At 43.6% G+C, this 20,001-nt stretch overlaps 1 protein-coding gene across 2 annotated transcripts; it reads right to left on the bottom strand.

Annotated features, from left to right (window-relative positions):
- Positions 1-652: 652 nt before the first annotated feature.
- LOC145340133 (serine/threonine-protein kinase SIK2-like) lies at positions 653-18,634 on the bottom strand. 2 transcript variants are annotated; one of them, XM_080184559.1, is made up of 12 exons: positions 18,551-18,634; positions 18,283-18,444; positions 14,012-14,136; positions 13,797-13,920; positions 13,435-13,640; positions 12,930-13,082; positions 9,642-9,755; positions 5,409-5,637; positions 2,942-3,199; positions 2,674-2,828; positions 2,494-2,576; positions 653-1,844 (listed from the first exon to the last, which is right to left on the bottom strand). In XM_080184559.1, the coding sequence occupies exons 1-12, from the start codon at positions 18,609-18,611 to the stop codon at positions 1,463-1,465; spliced, it is 2,052 nt and encodes a 683-aa protein (XP_080040685.1). In that variant the 5' UTR covers positions 18,612-18,634; the 3' UTR covers positions 653-1,462. The 2 variants fall into 2 exon arrangements, with proteins under 2 accessions (XP_080040685.1, XP_080040686.1); XM_080184560.1 differs by having other exon boundaries at positions 5,409-5,634.
- Positions 18,635-20,001: the final 1,367 nt, after the last annotated feature.

Raw genomic sequence — 20,001 nt, 5'->3', positions numbered from 1 at the left:
GCAGCACTCCAAAAGCTCCAAAAGTGTTTGCTACCTGATCTTGAGAGACTTCTCAAGTGTTTGTCAAGTGTTTGTTAACCTGATCTTGAGAGACTTCTCACTGTGTTTACCCCAGTCTAACGCTAGCATCTCCACATCACTGCTATTGCAAGTCAGAGATTCACTATCCTCTATTTGTACATATTTGCGAGACCCTCAGGAGAAACTTGGCTCAGTTCAGTGAGGGAGGCAACACTCATCCTGGGCAATAGGAGGCTGAAACAAACAGGGTTGCCCTTTTAATTCTGCCCAGCAGTAAGAAAACCACAGTCCAATTGGCATTAGAGAGTTGACTGTTAGTGCGGTGAGGCAAAGCTGCCTTCTAGTCTCATCAAAGTTAATTGGCAGAATTGCATCCTTATGTTTACAGTAGCATTGAGAAACCAGATAGATGTGTAAGTGACTTTTTTGGAGAGGCTGCCTGACTCACACAGTCTGGTCTCCAGATATGAGAGTACACAGCAATTAGAAAACATAGTAAACATCAGTTACTGAAATGCAGGGGAGCCAAATACTCAAGATCAGGCTGAGCCTGAAAAAACTAGGACCTTTTAACACAAAGTTACAGAAACGAAGGAATGGATTCAGCTGGAAATTCAATCACAAACGTGGAACAAATACAACTGGCTTTTAATCATATTTCAGGACTTTACTAACATTTAAATAAATTGTTCATTTCTCTTTACAACACATATAAATTGGAACATATTATTGCACAATCCCCAAAGTGGATTTATTCCTATTTGGACCCAGATAATAAAAAACAAAGCAGCAGAATACCAGTTTCCTTGGGACTCTTTACACCAATAGATTTCCTGATAAATCCTGTGCAATCGCTGGAATTTCAGAACTTTGTGCATAGCCATCAAACAATTCCAGAAGTACAAGGATCCGCTTGTGTAGATGACTGGATTTCCCAGTTGCTAAGAATGCTTAGCTGCGAAATCCCAGGATTCAGGCAGATGATGATGGTTCATTTGTCCAGGAATTCAGCAACTTCACCTCACAAAAAGACAGATTTATGGTTGGAATCGTGATATTCACGGCCGTGTGAAATGTTGCTCAGTCCCAGCTAATCGGAGAATCTTTCTCCATACAGCAGCAACATGACTATGTTTGAGGTAATTCTGACCCAGTAAATCATCTCACCTGCTGATTGGACAGAGGTGCTATGATGCTTTCTTGAACAGGCCTGAGTTTAGCTTTGATGTGAATCAATGATTAAAGTGACTTTTGCCTTTTGATTGCAGCTTATAAACATTGATGGGGGGAGTGAAATGAACCTTTGGTTATTGAAGTTTTCCAGACACAGGAATACTTTAGAAATAACAGACTAGGAGAATTCACACCGTTGACTGCAGCTATTTATCACAATAGTACAAACTGAACGTTTTATTGCTCGAGAGGCTGCAGAATTGAGATTTCAGATGGCAGAGCAGGTTAGTGCTGGTGTGAGAGCCAATGTTTCACAATCCACTCCCAATCCCCTGCTCTGCTCTGGTGATGAGAACAGAGTTTGTTGGAGGAACTCAGAGACCATGGGGTGTAAATCCAAAGGACCAGTGCAGGGAAGAGGCTGTGGCAGGTTGACACCCAGTAAGTAGTGCAGCTGTGGTTGAGCCCTGTGGACTGTCTCAGAGTCTGTATGAGTAATGTCAGACAGCAGGAAAGAGGGAGTTAGATGTGGTGCAGTTTTAAAACCATCTGCTGTTTCCAGTACACTGCGGAACACAGGAGTCTTGACGGTTTTGGATTGTACAGAACATTTGGGCTGGGAACTGTTCAGATATTGCAGCTGTAGCTTTCTGCAAAAAAAAATGGAAATGAGGAATTAAACAGGCGATTCAGAATGCTTTCACAATCCCCTCTGGCCAACAGAAGTTCAAATTCTGAATCAAAACCTTCTCCCATTCAACCCTAAAAGTAACAACATCTACAGGTCCCTGTTAGCTTCCCACTCTCCATTCACCTAACGAAGGCATTCCGAAAGCTAGTGGCATTTACTATCAAATAAACCTGTTGGAATTTAACCTAGTGTTGCAAGACTTTTGCTGTGTTTGCCCCAGTCCGACGCTGGCGCCTCCACATCATGCCTCCCACACAGACATGAAGTATTTAGAAAATTGGGCTATTGGACTCTGAAATAAGATTAGGGTTCACAGTCAATAGGTACAACCATCCCTATCTGGCTGCACTCACCAGACTGATCAGAAGTAAGAACCCAGAGGTTCACAGTTTGTAGATTAATTTCTGCTTTTAATGGACCACTTTTGTTCAATTTCTACCAACTGAGCCCTATGCATTTCCTGAACTTTTCCCAATTCCCTGACATTCTTGGATTTTTTTCTTGGGCAGTAGCTGCTCTCTAACTGATTAGATTTTTATCTCTGAACTCCAATGCAGTAAATTTGAGCTTTATTTAACAGGATTGGGCAGTTTTTCTTTGATACTCACCTTTGTTGGTGCAAAACTTCCTCCAGCAAATTCCTGCTTTCTGCAGAAATCCGGGTAGCAAGACTGGGAAAAACACTCGCCACCTAAATCACAAACACAATTAAATCAGTAACAACCTCAGCTGCTGTTTGAACAGGTAAATTGTTACAACTGAAAGATGACGTTTGAGTTTGGAGTGACCTGCTGTGGGCTGCTGGAAGGACACTGCTGAGACGGTCGATTCCGTGGCCCAATACAGGATGGAGACCTCCAGACATGCCGAGTAAAACTGGTGATTTTGTTAAGCCCTTTTGCTCTGGCGCTTTTACGCAGTTGTTGTCGGAAAGGCTTCAGCCCTGGAAAACCAACAACAGAACTCTGTCAGTCCAACTAGCCCACTGCGCATAAAAAGTTACTTTCTAATTTCCAGCTGGTAAGTTGCAAAGCTGAACCTTTGCTGCAGATTTACCTGGAGTTAGTGAAGTGTCCGAGGCTCTTCGGCCCTCCTGAAAGGTGACCGGCAGCTGAGCATCATTGATCCCAGTTCCATGCTCCTGTGCCTGCAATATTGGAGTTGCAGAAGTGGTGTACACAAACGGTGGGACCATTGCCTTGTCTGTAAGGCTGCTACCGTTTATGGAGTGGAACTCATTATCAGATGAGGACATTAGGCAGCTGTCAGAACATGCACCTTCTGGGATATTGGTCTGTGAGGAGATGACAATACCTGTGGAAAGTGGAATGTACGTCAATGCTGCTGCCCTTTGCAATAACACCTCAAAGACTTCAGCTGCGCTTTCTCACAGTATTCAGATTTCCCTTCCTCAAATAACAAGTCCAGTCAGATACATCCCAAACCCATTGCTACACATGCATGACTTCTGCAAATATAAAGTCAATTATATGGAATGCGCTACCGAGTAGGGTGGTGGAGGCAGGCACGTTGGACTTGTTTAAGGTTTACTTAGATAGACACATGAGCGAAACGGGGATGGAGGGTTATAGTAGGGGGTATTAAATAGGGTCAGAGCCTCGGGACACACCGGAAATGCAGACTTATATGTTAACGTTTTTGTCTTTTTATTCCGCAGGTGGAGGTCCACCTTGTTGTCAAACCAGGGGCATGCACACGGTGGGTCGTGCGTGGGCTGCTCTTGGAGGTTCCGGGAGTGGCCTAGTACTTCGTGTCGGTGTGTGTGCTTGATCGTGGACCGGTAGACGGGCGCCGCAACAGCTCAGTGACTAGCACTGCTAGCTGTGCAGATACATGGATTTGGGCCTGTGTCTGTGGGAGTTTGTGCATTCTCCCTGTGGTTGTGTGGGTTTCCTCCGGGCGCTCCGGTTTCCTCCCACACCCCAAAGATGTGCTCTTAGGCTGATTGGTTTACTAAATTGACACTATTCTCCCCTGAATCTGGCTAAGTTAGGGGTTCCACTCGCATACACGCAGGGCAGGGTAGGTGTAGGAGGATGCGGCGGCGCGGGCTCGTTGGGCCTGTTTCCCGTGCTGGGTTGTTCTTTGTTCATTGTCACAACACTAACTCCTTGGAACAAAGGAGATTGAGAGTTGATTTGATAGAGGTGTACAAGGTTATAGCAGGTTGACAGAATCATTACAGAGCAGGAGGTGGCTACTCAGCCCATTGTGTCTGCACCAGTTTACCGAATGAGTACCATTTCCCCACCTTCTCCTCGTAACCCTGCACATTCTTCCTTTACAAATAACAGTCTTACTCTCTTTTGAATGCTTTAATTGAACCTACCCCACCAGACTCTCAGGCAATGCATTGCACACCCATAACTGCTTGCTGCAGAAAAACATTTCTCTCATACAATTTCTGTTTCTTTTACTAATTACTTTAAATCTGTGCTCTCTTGTTCCTGATTCTTTCACCAGTGAGAACAGTTTCTCCCTATCTACTCTGTCCAGACCACTTGAGATTTTGAACGCCTCCATCAAATCTCCTCCCAATCTTCTCTTAAAGAAAACAGTTGTGGCTTTTCCAATCTATCTACGTGGGTAGCACGGCAGCACAGTGGCTAGCACTGTGCTTTACAGCGCCACGGACACGGATGTGATTCCTGGCTCGGTGACTGTGTGGAGTTTGCACATTCTCCCGTGTCTGCATGAGTTTCCTCCAGATGCTCCGGTTTCCTCCCAGTTTGAAAAATGTGCTGGTTAGGTTTATAACTGAAGTATAACTTCTCTACTTCAATTCCTCTCACAATAAATTATAACATTCTACTGGCTTTCCTAATTGCTGCACCAGCGTACTAACCTTTGGTGATTTGTACACTAGGATACCCAGATCCCTCTGCACTCAGAAATCTCTCACCACTTATATAAAACACTTCCTTGTTATTCTTCCTGTCAAAATGGACAATTTCTCATGTTACAACAGCTCCATTTGCCAGATTTTTGCTCACTTACTGAGTCAACTATATCCTTTAGTAGCCTCATGTCCTCTTTACAACTTACTTCTCTGTGTATCTTTATGTCATCAGCAAATTTAGCAACCAGATCTTTGGTCCTTTACTTCCAGTGACTGAAATAAACTGTGAAAAGTAGAACACATTCTCCTTGAACTGTTGGACCCCAAACCCCCCTACCAAGGAAATGGAGTACTGAAAACCTTGCCTGCATTCACCATGCCACTCGATGCCCTATCAATCTACAATGTTGGAAAACCCGGAAACCTTCCCCAGTGCTTTCAATGCTCAGGATCTATCCCCAGTGTTTCTGGAATCTCAGAAGTCAGCTTGTATTTCCAGATTTTTTCATCTTTTCTCAAAACACAGCTATTCTGAGGCAGCCGAGCTCTATCTGATCTCCAGTACAAAGCTAGAAAAATTGAGGTTGCTCTCAGGTCATTGAGATATGGTGATTCACATTCATGGACTGAACTGAAGCTACATTAACTATGGCAAACACTTACAGGGAGTAGTATGGTTGTTGAAGTGTGCAGACATAGCCACTGTGTTTCGCCGGTTTGCGCTGCTTAGAACATGCAAAGAATTCTGGACTTTCCCCATCACATGTTCTTCCACGTCCTGCTCCTGCCTCATCTCTTCATTGATAGCAGTCTCAAGTAAGCTGCTGCGAGAGATTGATTGATTTCCAATCAGAACATTGACTGATGCGTCCACTGGGTGCATCACTGGCTGCTTATTCAGTGAATAGAACAGAAAAGGAACTTTAGTGGTTTCTTTTTTGTAATCAGTTACTTCATACAATCTAAAAAATGTGAGGTGGAGCAAGAGATATTCCAGAATTCAGCTATCAATTTTTTTTAAAATGCAGTTTTTTTTTAGTTAATTAACAAGATTTTAGCAAGATATTTAACCCCGAAAAGTGTGAAGCGATACATTTTGGAAAGAGTAATTTGACAAGAAAGTACTCAATGAACAATAGGATACTAGGAAGTTCTGTGGAACAAAGGGACCTTGGTGTATTTGTCTACAGATCTCTGAAAGTGGAAGGGCATGTTAGTATGGTGGTGAAAAAGGCTTATGGGACACTTGCCTTTATCAAACAATGTATAGATTACAAAAGCAGGGAAGTTATGTTGGAGTTGTATAGAACTTTGGTGAGGCCACAGCTAGCGTACTGTGTGCAGTTCTGGTTGCCACATTATTAGACGGATGTGATTGCACTGGAGGGGATGCAGAGGAGATTCACCAGGATGCTGCCTGGGATGGAGCATTTAAATTATGGAGAGGTTCATAATTGGGTTGTTGCCGTTGCAGCAGAGAAGACCGAGGAGTGACCTAATTGAGGTGCACAAGATTATGAGGTATCTGGACAGAGTGGATAAGGAGCAGCTGTTTCCCTTAGTTGAAGGGTCAGTCATGAGGGGACATAGGTTCAAGTTGAGGGGCAGGAGGTTTGGGGGGTGGGGGGGGTGGCAGTGAGAGGAAAACTGTTTTACCACCCACAGGGTGGTGACGTCCGGAATGCGCTGCTTGGGGAGGGTGGAGGAGGTGGGATGCCTCACATCCTTTATAAAATATCTGGATGAACACTCAGCACATCATTCCATTCAGGGTTACAGATGGCAGATGGGATTTGGTGGGAATTCAGGCATTTCTCACGTGTTGGTGCGGACTCGATGCACTGAAGGGCCTCTTCTGCACTGTATGATTCTATGAAGATTAAATCACTGCAGAAGGTGGGATCCTGAGTGGAGGGATTGAAAGTGAGGGGGGCATAGATGGGGACTGCAATGCACAGCATCGCAGGGGTGGGGCGGAGCAGGGTTTGAAATGCGTATACTTTAATGCGAGGAGTATTTGCAATAAAGTGGATGAACTTGCAGCGTGGATCAGTACCTGGGACTTCGATGTTGTGGCCATTTCAGAGACATGGATAGAGCAGGGGCAGGAATGGTTGTTGCAGGTCCCGGGGTTCAAATGTTTTAGTCGGAGTAGAGGAGGAGGTAGAAGGGGGGGAGGGGTAGCATTATTGGTCAGGGATTGTATCACAGTGTCAGAGAGGAAGTTTGATGAGGACTTGTCTGTTGAGGTAGTATGGGCGGAGATTAGAAATAGGAGAGGGGAGGTCACCCTGTTGGGAGTCTTTTATAGACCTCCAAAAAGTTCTAGAGAGGTTGAGGAAAGGATTGCAGAGACGATCCTGGTTAGGAGTGAAAGTAATAGGGTAATTGTTATGGGGGGTTTTAACTTTACTAATATTGATTGGAATTGTTATAGCTCTAGCTCGTTAGAGGGGTCAGTTTTTGTACAAAGCGTGCAGGAAGGTTTTTTGACTCAGTATGTGGATAGGCCAACTAGAGGTGAGGCTATATTGGATTTGGTGCTGGGAAATGAGCCAGACCAGGTGCTAGACTTGGAAGTTGGTGTGCATTTTGGTGATAGTGACCACAATTCGGTTATGTTCACCTTAGTGATGGAAAGGGATAGGCATGAACCTCGGGCCAGTGGTTTTAGCTGGGGGAAGGGTAATTATGAGGCTATTAGGAGAGAATTAGGAAGCATAGGTTGGACTAGGAGATTACAGGGACTGGGAACGTCCGAAATGTGGAGTTTTTTCAAGGAGCAGCTACTGCGAGTCCGTGATAGGTATGTCCCTGTCAGGCAAGGAGGAATTGGTAGGGCTAGGGAACCGTGGTACACCAAAAAAGTTGATTCGTTGGTTAAAAGGAAAAAGGAGGCTTATGTTCGGATGAGACGTGAGGGCTCGGGTAGTGCACTAGAAAACTTTAGATTGGCTAGGAGGGAGTTGAAGAGTGAGCTAAGAAGGGCTAAAAGAGGACATGAGAAGACTTTGGCTGAGAGGGTTAAGGAGAATCCTAAGGCGTTCTATAGGTATGTCAAGAACAGAAGGTTGGTTAGGGCAAGATTAGGGCCAGTTATAGACAGCAGAGGGAAGTTATGTGTGGAACCGGAGGAGATTGGAGAGGCATTGAACCAATATTTCTCTTCGGTGTTCACGCAGGGGGACATGGATATAGCTGAGGAGGACACTGGGTTGCAGGGGAGTAGAATTGACAGTGTTACAGTTGATAAGGAGGATGTGCTGGATATTCTGGAGGGTCTGAAAATAGATAAGTCCCCTGGTCCGGATGGGATTTACCCCAGGATTCTCTGGGAGGCAAGAGAAGTGATTGCAGAGCCTCTGGCTCTGATCTTCAGGTCGTCGTTGGCCTCTGGTATAGTACCGGAAGATTGGAGGACAGCGAATGTTGTCCCATTGTTTAAGAAGGGGAACAGAGACTTCCCCGGGAATTATAGACTGGTGAGTCTCACTTCTGTTGTGGGCAAGGTTTTAGAAAAAATTATTCGGGATAGGATTTATAGTTATTTGGAGAGTAATGAATTGATTGGAGATAGTCAGCATGGTTTTGTGGCGGGTAGGTCGTGCCTTACTAACCTTATTGAGTTTTTTGAGAAAGTGACCAAAGAGGTGGATGGGGGTAAGGCAGTGGACGTGGTGTATATGGATTTTAGTAAGGCGTTTGATAAGGTTCACCACGGTAGGCTTCTGCAGAAAATGCAGATGTATGGGATTGGGGGTGATCTAGGGAATTGGATCAGGAATTGGCTAGCGGATAGGAGACAGAGGGTGGTGGTTGATGGTAAATATTCGTCATGGAGTTCGGTTACGAGTGGTGTGCCTCAGGGATCTGTTTTGGGGCCACTGCTGTTTGTAATTTTTATTAATGATCTGGATGAGGGTATAGTTGAGTGGATTAGTAAGTTTGCTGATGACACCAAAGTCGGAGGTGTGGTAGATAGTGAGGAAGGGTGTCATAGTTTGCAGGAAGACTTAGACAGGTTGCAGAGCTGGGCCGAGAGGTGGCGGATGGACTTTAATGCGGAGAAGTGTGAGGTAATTCACTTTGGTAGGAATAACAGATGTGTCGAGTATAGGGCTAACGGGAGGACTCTGAATAGTGTGGATGAGCAGAGGGATCTAGGTGTATGTGTACATAGATCCCTGAAAGTTGGGAATCAAGTAGATAAGGTTGTTAAGAAGGCATACGGTGTCTTGGCGTTTATTGGTAGGGGGATTGAATTTAGGAGTCGCAGCGTTATGTTGCAACTGTACACAACTCTGGTGCGGCCGCACTTGGAGTACTGTGTGCAGTTCTGGTCCCCACATTACAGGAAGGATGTGGAGGCTTTGGAGAGGGTGCAGAGGAGGTTTACCAGGATGTTGCCTGGTATGGAGGGGAGGTCCTATGAGGAGAGGCTGAGGGATTTGGGGTTGTTTTCGCTGGAAAGAAGGTGGCTAAGAGGGGATCTTATTGAAACATATAAGATGATTAGAGGTTTAGATAGGGTGGATAGTGATAGCCTTTTTCCTCTGATGGAGAAATCTAGCACGAGGGGGCATGGCTTTAAATTAAGGGGGGGGGTAGTTATAGGACGGATGTCAGGGGTAGGTTCTTTACCCAGAGGGTGGTGAGGGATTGGAATGCCCTGCCTGCTGCAGTTGTAAATGCGCCTAGTTTGGGGGCGTTTAAGAGATCCGTGGATAGGTTTATGGACGAAAAGGGATTGGTTTAGGTTAGTGGGTCATTGTTTTGTAACTGGTCGGCGCATCATCGTGGGCCGAAGGGCCTGTTCTGCGCTGTAATGTTCTATGTTCTACGTTCTATGAAACAAATTTAAACCATTACTCCATTTAAATACATTCTCAGACTAACCTGGAAAGAACAGGCAAAGTCATATTCCAAGTCCCTGTGAAGCATGGGTATGGAGAAAGGTTCGATTTGTACATGAGGGATTATAAATTCCACTTCAGTCGCCTCTTGAGAAACCTAAAAATCAGTAAGTCATAAAAACATGAAATGTGCATGGCAACCCTCAATGAAACAAATACAGCGAAAGTACAGATCTTGGCTAATGTTCTGGGGGCATAGATTCAAATTCCATCACAGCAGCAGGTGGAATATAAGTTCAATTAATAAATCTGGAATATAGAAATGCTAGTCTCTGTAATGTACTTGTGACAACTATCTAAGGGAGGGGCAGGATTGGCAGCTGAACGTTCAGGGTACAGATGCTATTGGGAAGTTAGAACAGAAGGTAAGAGACGGGGGGTTGCATTTTTAATTAGGGAGAACATCACGGCAGTACTGAGGAGATATATCTGAGGGTTTGCCCATTGAGTCTATACGGGTAGAACAGAGAAATAAGAGGAAGGAAATCAATTTGATAGATTGTACTATAGGCGCCCAAATAATCAGTGGGAAATTGAGGAGCAAATATGTAAGGAGATTACAGATAGCTGAAAACAAAACAGGGCGGTAATAGTCAGGGACTTCAACTTTCTCAACATTGACTGGGACAGCCATTGCATTAGCAGCTTGGATAGACAGAAATTTGTTGAGTGTATTCAGGAGGAATTTCTCATTCAGCAAGTGGATGGCCTGACTAGAGAGGGGACAAAACTTGACCTCCACTTGGGAAATAAGGAAGGGCAGGTTACTTTGGGACCAGTGACCATAATTCCATTAGTTTTAAGATAGCCATGAAGAATGATAGGTCTGGCCCAAAACTTAAAATTCTAAATTGGGGCAAGGCCAATTTTGATGTTATTAGACAGGAACTTCCAGAATTTATTGGGGGAACCTGTTTGCAGGCAAAGGGACGTCTGGTAATGGAGAGGTTTTCAAAAGTGTGTTAACTAGGATTCAGGGTAAGCACATTCCTTTTAGAATGAAGGGTAAGGCTGGTAGAAGTAAGGAACCCTGGATAATTCGAGATACTGAGGCCCTGGTCAAAAAGGTGGCAGCACATGGCACGCATAGGCAGCTGGAATCAAGTGGATTCCTTGAAGAGTATAGAGGTTGTCAGAGTAGAGTTTAGAGAGAAATCAGGAGGGCAAAAAGATGACATGGGATTGCTTTGGCAGATAAGACAAAGAGAATCTAAAGACCTCCTACAAATACAAAGGGCAAAAGAGTAACTCAGGTGAGAATAAGGCCCATAAGGATCAACAAGGTCATTTATGTGCAGATCCACAAGAGATGGGTGAGATCCTATGTAAATATTTCACTTTTCTGTTGAGGAAAGGTATGGATGTTAGGAAACTTGGGGAAAATAAATGGTGATGTTTTGAGGAGTGCACATATAACAGAAAGGGAGGTGCTTGAAGTCTTAAAGCATATCAAGGTGGATAAATCCCTGGGCCCTGATGAGGTATCTCCCAGGACATCGTGGGAAGCTAGGGAGGAAATTGCGAGTCCTTTAGCAGAGATATTTGAATCATCAACAATCAAGACTGGAGAATGCCAAATATTGTGCCGTTGTTTAATAAGGGCTGTAGGAAAAAGTCTGGGAACTACAGACTGCTAAGTCTCACATCTGTAGTGGGTAAGTTGTTAGAAGAGATTTTGAGGGAAGATTTTGAGAGACAGGATCTACAGGTATTTAGAGGTGCAAGGACTGATCAGAGACAGTCAGCATGGCTTTGAGTGGAAAATCATATCCACAAATTTGATTTGAGTTTTTTGAAGGGATAACCAAGAAGGTAGATGAGGGCAGCGCAGTTAATGTTGCCGACATGGACTATAACAAGGCCTTTGACAAGGTACCACATGGTAAGTTGTTGCATAAAGGTTAAATCTTGCAGGATCCAGGGTAATCACATGGATACAAAATTGGCTTGATGACAGAAGACACAGGATGGTTGTTTTTCAGACTGGAGGCCTGTGACCAGCAGTGTGCCTCAGGGATTGGTGCTGGGTCCACTGTTATTTGTCATTTATATTAATGATTTGGATGAGAATTTAGGAGGAATGGTTTGTAAGTTTGCAGGTGACACCGAGATTGGTGGCATAGTGGGCAGTGAAGAAGGTTATCTCCAATTGCAACAGGATCTTGATCAATTGGGCCAGTGAGCTGATGAATAGCAGATGGAGTTTAATTTAGATAAACGTGAAGTGATGCATTTTGGTAGACTGAATCAGGCCAGGACTTACTCAGTTAATGGTAGGGCATTGGGAAAGTTATAGAACAAAGAGATCTAGGAGTACAGGTTCATAGCTCCTTGAAAGTGGAGTTACAGGGTGATGAAGGAGGCAATCGGCATGCTTGGTTTCATTAGTCAGAACACTGAATACAGGAGTTGGGACGTCTTGTTGAAGTTGTACAAGACATGCTTGGAATACTGTGTACAATTCTGGTCACCCTTACATAGAAAGGATCTTATTAAACTGGAAAGAGTGCAGAAAAGATTTATTAGGATGCTAACAGGTTTTGGTTTGAGTTCTAAGGTGGGCTGGATAGACTGGGATTTTTTCCTCTGGAGCATAGGAGGCTTAGGGATGCTCTTATAGGGGTCTACAAAATAACCAGGGGCATAGATCAGTTATAGTCAACATCTTTTGCCAAAGGTAGGGGACTCTTAAACTGAAGGGCATAGGTTTAAGATGAGAGGGAAGAGATACAAAAGGGTCCAGAGAGGCAGTTTTGTCACAGAGGGTGGTGAGTGTCTGGAACAAGCCGCCAGAGGCAGTAGTAGAGGCAGGTACAATTTTATCTTTTAAAAAGCCTTTAGACAGTTACGTGGGTAAGATGGGTATAGAGGGATATGGGCCAAATGCGAGAAATTGGGACTAGCTTAGTGATTAAAACCTGGGCATGGACAAGTTGGGCCGATGAGCCCGTTTCCATGCATTAAACCTCCACGTCATAAAGATTCACTTTGTTCAGAAATACCTTCTAAAGAAGTAAATCTGTTGTCTGTAACCAGTCTAACCTACATGTGACTTCAGAGCCATAACAACATGGCTTTTAATTGTCATCTGAAATTTGCAAAGGCAATTAGGGATGGGTAACACACTAGCTTTGCTACTGATGCCAATTTCCCATGAAAACATAAGGAAAGAAAAAGTGTTAGAAAATAAAAAGTCACCAATAATTCTCCAGAAATGCACTGCAATAATTCAATCTAATGCCATCTATAATGAATATTATTTACAACTCACTCCTGCTTGCATGTGTTCGTGGGCTGTTTTGGAAATTTGATATTGTGAAGAAGTCTGATGGTTTACTGTCTGGTTATTTCTGCACTCTTTAACTCTTTCCAGAAGAAGGTAGTAGATTGCAGAAAAGTGATTGTAACTGCTGTTCTGTAATGACTGCAAAATAAAAAATCCACATTACTGTTGGAATGAAGTGACACAAGGATCCAAAATTCCAGCAACCATCTCTGTAGCTAAAAGCTAGACAACAAGATATTTGAAATGATGTACTTAGTAACACATCAATTCTGGAATTACAGAATATTGAAACTCTGCCAGTGTTTTAAAAGTTATTTAAATTATGGAAGATTGTTTTTAATAAATTTGTTTTGCTCAATGTCTAACATTGAAAGAAAGAGTTTTCAATTTTTTTATAATTTCCTTCATTTGCATACACAGGTGTAAATATAAAGCACATTACAGCCCTAAAGATTGGCTCAAGATCCTATTATCACACATGGTGCTTTACCTCAATGGTCTTCTGTCTGTCAATACCCAGGTTGTGCATGAGACCAAGGACCTGCTGGTTGTAGTTGCCAAGATTTGTGTTGTAGTCTTTGAGGGAATAGGTTGGTGGTTCTTGTGCTAACATCCAGCGGTGCTGTTTAATCTGTGAGACTGTAATTCGCTTCCCAGGGTCCACCATCAACATTCGCCGAATTAAGCTTTCACATTCTGTTGGAGCAAATCATCAGTTTTAGTCAAGATTAAGTTCAAACTGTACATAAACTTCACATTTTAGGAAACAAATTTGGTGTTAATCTGATGGATACTTAACATAAATAAAAAGGTACGACTTCGAAATGGTGAACGTGCAGAGACTAAACGTACCTTCAGATAAGAAGAATGGGATTCGGAAACGGCCCTCTATCACCCTCTGCCTCAGAATCGGTAACGTTGGCCCATCAAATGGCAGGGATCCACAAACTAGAACGTACAGGACCACGCCCAAACTCTGTTGGAAAAAAAGGACATTTGTCATTTCTTTACCTGTTTCAGATCAAAGATGTCCCAAGTCTTGAGCAAGTTCCTGTTGTCTTACATACCCAGATATCAACGTTGGGACCTTCATATTCTTTTCCTTCAAAGACTTCAGGTGCTGCATAGGGTGGGCTTCCACACCAAGTCGATAATGACTCACCATGCTTATAAAAATTTCCAAAACCAAAATCTGTGAAAGAAGAGGCAAATTACTCATCCAACATAATAAATGTTGCTGTGTCTCTTCAATGTCCCTTAGAGCTTGTACAAAACATAAATTAGCTTCAGAGGCTACAAAGAATCTTTTAACTATGACCTTTACCACTTTGAAGCGCAAGGGCAATGTAGATCTGGAAACATCACAACCTGCAAGTTTCCCTCCAACCGATGCACAATCCTGACTTGGAAATACATCACAGTTCCTTCACTGTGGCTAGGTCAAAATCCTGAAGCTTCCAGCTTATCAGCATGTGGATGTGCCTCAGAGACTGCAGCACTTCAAGATGGTGGATTACCATCACCTTCTTAAGGGAAATTAGAGAAGGGTAACAAATGCTGGCCTTGCTAGTATTACTCATTTCTCCTGAAAGAATAATAAAGAAGATGATAGACAAAGTTTTGCAACCCTTTCTGCTGACAGGATATTGTATTCCCGCCAGACTAGAACATGCAGGACCACTCGCAAGTACTGCTGGAAGAGAAGGACATTTGTCATTTCTTCACCAGCACCAGAAACAAAGATGTCCCCAATCCCCCCTCCCACCCACACCTTTAACAGCCCTTAAGCACCCCGCCTGCCTTCCGCACCTGACAGCCCTCCAGCACCCTTGTCTGTCGTCCCTACACCTTCTGCGCAGAGGACCTTGTCTATCATTTGGTGAGGCAGTAATGACATTGAGCAGCAAAGCTTGGAGCCTCTTTCTCCGGCTCTATCCTCCAGACAGGAGTGCAGTCTAGGAACAAGCTGGTCCTCAAACTTGATCACAACAGAACAGTACATATGAAAAAACAATAGGCCTGAGAATTGGGAAGAGTTTAAAATTCAGCAAAGGAGGACCAAGGGATTGATTATGAAGGGAAAAATAAAGTATGAAAGTAACCTAGTGGTGAACATAAAAACTGACTGAAAAAGTTTCTATAGATATGTAAAGAGAGATAAATTGTCAAAAGCATATGTAGGCCCCTTGTTTTCAGAAACAGGAGAATTCATAACGAAGAATAAATAAATGGCTGAGGAATTAAATTAGTACTTTGCTTCAATCTTCACAAGGGAACACATGAATAATGTGCCAGAAATGCTGAGAGAAACATGTTTTAGTGAGGAGCTGAAGAAAATCAGCATTAGTAGAGAAATGGTTTTGGGGAAATTGATGGGATTGAAAGTGGATAAATCTCCAGGTCCTGATCATCTTCATCCCAGAGTACTTAAGTGGCCCTGGAAATAGTAGATCCATTGGTGGTTATTTTCCAAAATTCTTTGGACTCGAGTAGTTCCCACAGATCGGAGAGTAGCTAATGTAAGCCTGTTATTCAAAAAGGGAGGTAGAGAGAAAACAGGGAACTTTGGACCAGTGAGCCTAACATCAGTACTGGGAACGTTGCTAGTGTCCATTATCAAGAACTTCAAAACTCAGCATTTGGAAGGCAATGGTATAATCAGACAGTCAACATGGAGTTACAAAAGGGAAATCACGCCTGATGAATCTATTGGAATTTTTTGAGGATGTAACTAGTAAAGTCGGCCAAGGAAAAGAGTGGATGTGGTTTATTTAGACTTTCAGAAGGCTTTCGACAAGATCTCACATAACAGAAAGTTAAAGCACATGTGATTGTAGGTAACGTCTCAAGAAAACTGGTCAGCAGACAGGAAGCAAAGAGTTGGCATAATGGTTCTTTTCCTGAATGGCAGTCAGTGACTAGTGGGGTTCTGCAGGGATCTGTGCCAGGACCCCAACTGTCTTCATTATTTAAAGTTTATTTATTAGTTACAAATAGGCTTACATTAACCCTGCAGTGAGGTTACTGTGAAAATCCCCTAAGTCTTCGCACTCTGGCGCCTATTCGGGTACATTGAAGGAGAATTTAGGTGCTAGGATGCACCTAAACAGGTCATCTTTTGGACTATGGGAGAAAACTGGAGCACCAGAGGAAACCCACACAGACACAGGGACAACATGCAAACTCAACACTGACAGCGTGACCCCAAGTGAGTATCGAACCTGGGTCTCTGATGCTGTGAGGCAGCAATGCTACTCAAGGTACCACAGTGCTGCCCCATCCCATTATTAATGATTCGGAAGAGGGAATTGAATGTATTATCTCCAAATTTGCAGATGATACAAAGTTGAGCAGGAAGGTGAACTGTGAGGACAATACAGAGATGCTTCAGTGTGATTTGGACACACTGAGTGTGTGGACATGAGCATGGCAGATGAGGTATAATGTGGATAATAAGTGTGAAGTTATCCACTTTGGTAACAATAATAGGAAGACAGATTATTGTTTGAATGGGTATAAATTGAGAGAGGTGGATACTCAGCGAGACCTTGGAGTCCTCGTGCATCGGTCGCTGAAACTAAGTGCGCAGGTACAGCAGGCAGTAAAGAACATAGAACATAGAACAGTACAGCGCAAAACAGGCCCTACGGCCCACGATGTTGCGCCGACCAGTTAAGAAACAATGACCCTCTAACCTAAACTAAACCCTTTCCATCCATAAACCTATCCACGGATCTCTTAAACGCCCCCAAACTAGGCGCATTTACAACTGCAGCAGGCAGGGCATTCCAATCCCTCACCACCCTCTGGGTAAAGAACCAACCCCTGACATCCGTCCTGTAACTACCACCCCTTAATTTAAAGCTATGCCCCCTCGTGCTAGCTTTCTCCATCCGAGGAAAAAGGCTATCACTGTCCACCCTATCCAAACCTCTAATCATCTTATATGTTTCAATAAGGTCCCCTCGCAGCCGCCTTCTTTCTAACGAAAACAACCTCAAATCCCTCAGTCTCTCCTATGTTGGCCTTCATAGCGAGAGGATTTGAGTATAGGGATAGGGATAGGGATGTTTTACTGCAATTGTATAGGGCGGTGGTGAGGCCACATCTGGAGTATTGTGCGCAGTTTTAGTGTCCTTACCTGAGGAAGGATGTCCTTGCTATAGAGGGAATGCAGTGAAGGTTTACCAGGCTGATTCCTGGGATGGAAGGTCTGTCACATGAGGAGAGACTAAGCTGGTTAGGATTATATTAATAGAACGTAGAAAACTACAGCACAAACAGGCCCTTTGGCCCACAAGTTGTGCTGATCATATCCCTACCTACCAGGCCTATCTATAACCCTCAATCCCATTAAATCCCATGCACTCATCCAGAAGTCTCTTAAAAGTACCCAACGAGTTCGCCTCCACCATCACCGACAGCAGCCGATTCCACTCACCCGTCACCCTCTGAGTGAAAAACTTACCCCCGACATCTCCTCTGTACTTGCTTCCCAGCACCTTAAACCTGTGTCCCCTCATGGCGACCATTTCAGCCCTGGGAAATAGCCTCTGAGACTCCACCCTATCTATACCTCTCAACATCTTATAAACCTCTATCAGGTCGCCTCTCAACCTTCGTCTCTCCAGGGAGAAAAGACCTAGCTCCCTCAACCTATCCTCATAAGGCATGCCTCCCAATCCAGGCAACATTCTTGTAAATGTCCTCTGCACCCTTTCAATAGCTTCCATATCTTTCTTGCAATGAGGCGACCAGAACTGCGCACAGTACTCCAAGTGGGGTCTTACTAGAGAGTTTAGTTATATTCACTTGAGTTTAGAAGAGTGAGGGGGAATTTCATAGAAACCTATAAAATTCTAACGGGGTTAGACAGGGTAGATTCAGAAAGGATGTTCCAAATGGTGGAAGAGTCCAAAATTAGAGGTCATAGCTTGAAAATAAGGAGTAAACCTTTTAGAACTGAGGTGAGGAGAAATTTCTTCACCCAGAGGGTGGTGAATGTGTGGGATTCACTACCACAGAATGTAGTTGAGGTCAAAACGTTGTCTGATTTCAAGAAGAAATCAGATATAGCTCTTGGGGTTAAAGGGATCAAGGGATATGGGGAGAAGGTGGGATCAGGATATTGAATTCGATGATCAGCCATGATTAAAATGGACGGTGGAGCAGGCCCGAAGGGCCGAGCGGTCTCCTCCTGCTTCTAGTTTCTATGTTGCGATGTAAAAGGAAACAGAAACTTGTTCAACATATTCATTGTTCTCCTCAGAATGAAGTGCAGAAATAACTGGCATTGACATGGTGGAACCTACTGAGTTTGACAGAACCTGGCTTTTACCTGCAATCTTAATGTTCATGTTATCATCAAGTAGCAGATTCTCACTCTTCAAATCCCGGTGAACTATGTGGTGATTGTGACAATATTCCACAGCCATCAGAATCTGCCAAAATTTGGCACGGGCCTCACTCTCACTCAATGGGCCCTTCGTAGATAAGTAATCTGTAGATGACAGAAGAGGTGGTTACTGTTGTTCACCTTTCACAGCAGATAGAAATCAACTTTCAACTGATTGCAAAATACTTGCAAAGACGGAAAGCAAACTCACCAAACATCTCACCATTCTGTGCAAATTCTGTTACAATATACAGCATGTCTTTCGTTTCCATCACCTTTGCAATGAGAAAAATAGAATATTATCAAGGATGTTAAACTTCTTTAATTTGACTGTTGAGTACTGCTAAATGCACAAAACTTTTCAGTTTAACTTTGTTAGTAGGTCAAACTGAGTTGTAACTCATGAAATCTCTTCAAAAATCACATTTTATGATGATAGTGTTCCTGCATCAGGACATTAATTGCAGCAAGCTAACCAATGAGGTTTTTCTCACTCTTTAAAGCTATAAGCAGCCCTGAAAAGTTATCTTGTGGCAATTTTAATGCAGTCCCTGAAGGATATAAATCAGATTAGCAGTGTGGGAAAGAGATCAAAGTGACATGGAGGGGAATACTTCAAAAAGCAAGGGAGTTAAACTCCAAACACTACTTTAGTGTTTCCTCCCCAACTCCTCCTTTAACCAAAAGAGAGGACCACAGGCAAGGGAAAGATAAATCGAGATTTTGCTATCCTCTTAACTGTAGAAGGGCAGTATGGTAGTTAGGGCAATGGTGTGCTCCTCCTGCCTGATGTGGGAAAATCAGGGAGCTATCTAGTCTCCCTGACAACTTTGTCTGCAAGAAGTGTGTCCATCTGCAGCTCCTCACAGACTGCATTGTTCGGTTGAAGCAGCAGTTGAACGCACTGTGGAGCATTCAGGAGGCAGAATCGGAGGTTTACAGCATGGAAACAGACCCTCCGGCCCGACTTGTCTATGCTGCCTTTTTTTTAAACCCCTAAGCTAATCCCAATTACCCGCATTTGGCTCATACCACTTTAGATCCATGTAACTGTCTAAATGCATTTTAAAAGACAAAATTGTACCTGCCTCTACTACTGCCTCTGACAGCTTGTTCCAGACACTCACCACCCTGTGTGTGAAACAATTGCCCGTCTGGACACTTGCATCTCTCCCCACTCACCTTAAACCTATGCCCTCTAGTTTTAGACTCCCCTACCTTTGGAAAAAGATATGACTATCTAGCTGATCTATGCTCATTATTTTATAGACCTCTATAAGATCATCCCTTGGCTTACTACGCTCCAGCAATAGAGGGGTACTTTTCTGAATGGAAGGCTGTGACTAGCGATGTTCCACAGGGATCAGTTAAAATCATAAGAGTCATAGAAGTTTACAGCACGGAAACAGGCCCTTCAGCCCAACTTGTCCATGCCGCTTTTTTTTTAAACCCCCAAGCTAATCCCAATTGCCTGCATTTGGCCCATATCCCTCTATACCCATCATACCCATGTAACTGTCTAAACGCTTTTCAAAGGACAAAATTGTACCTGCCTCTACTACCACCTCTGGCAGTTTGTTCCATACACTCACCACCCTCTCTCTGACCCTACTCTATCTCTCCTCTCAGCTTCAACCTATGCCCTCTAGTTTTAAACTCCCC

The sequence above is a fragment of the Carcharhinus amblyrhynchos genome, unplaced genomic scaffold (genome assembly GCF_965287045.1).
Source record: "Carcharhinus amblyrhynchos unplaced genomic scaffold, sCarAmb.v2.hapA scaffold_796, whole genome shotgun sequence".
Lineage (NCBI taxonomy): Eukaryota > Metazoa > Chordata > Chondrichthyes > Carcharhiniformes > Carcharhinidae > Carcharhinus > Carcharhinus amblyrhynchos.
This window is presented reverse-complemented; position numbering and strand designations above follow the sequence as displayed.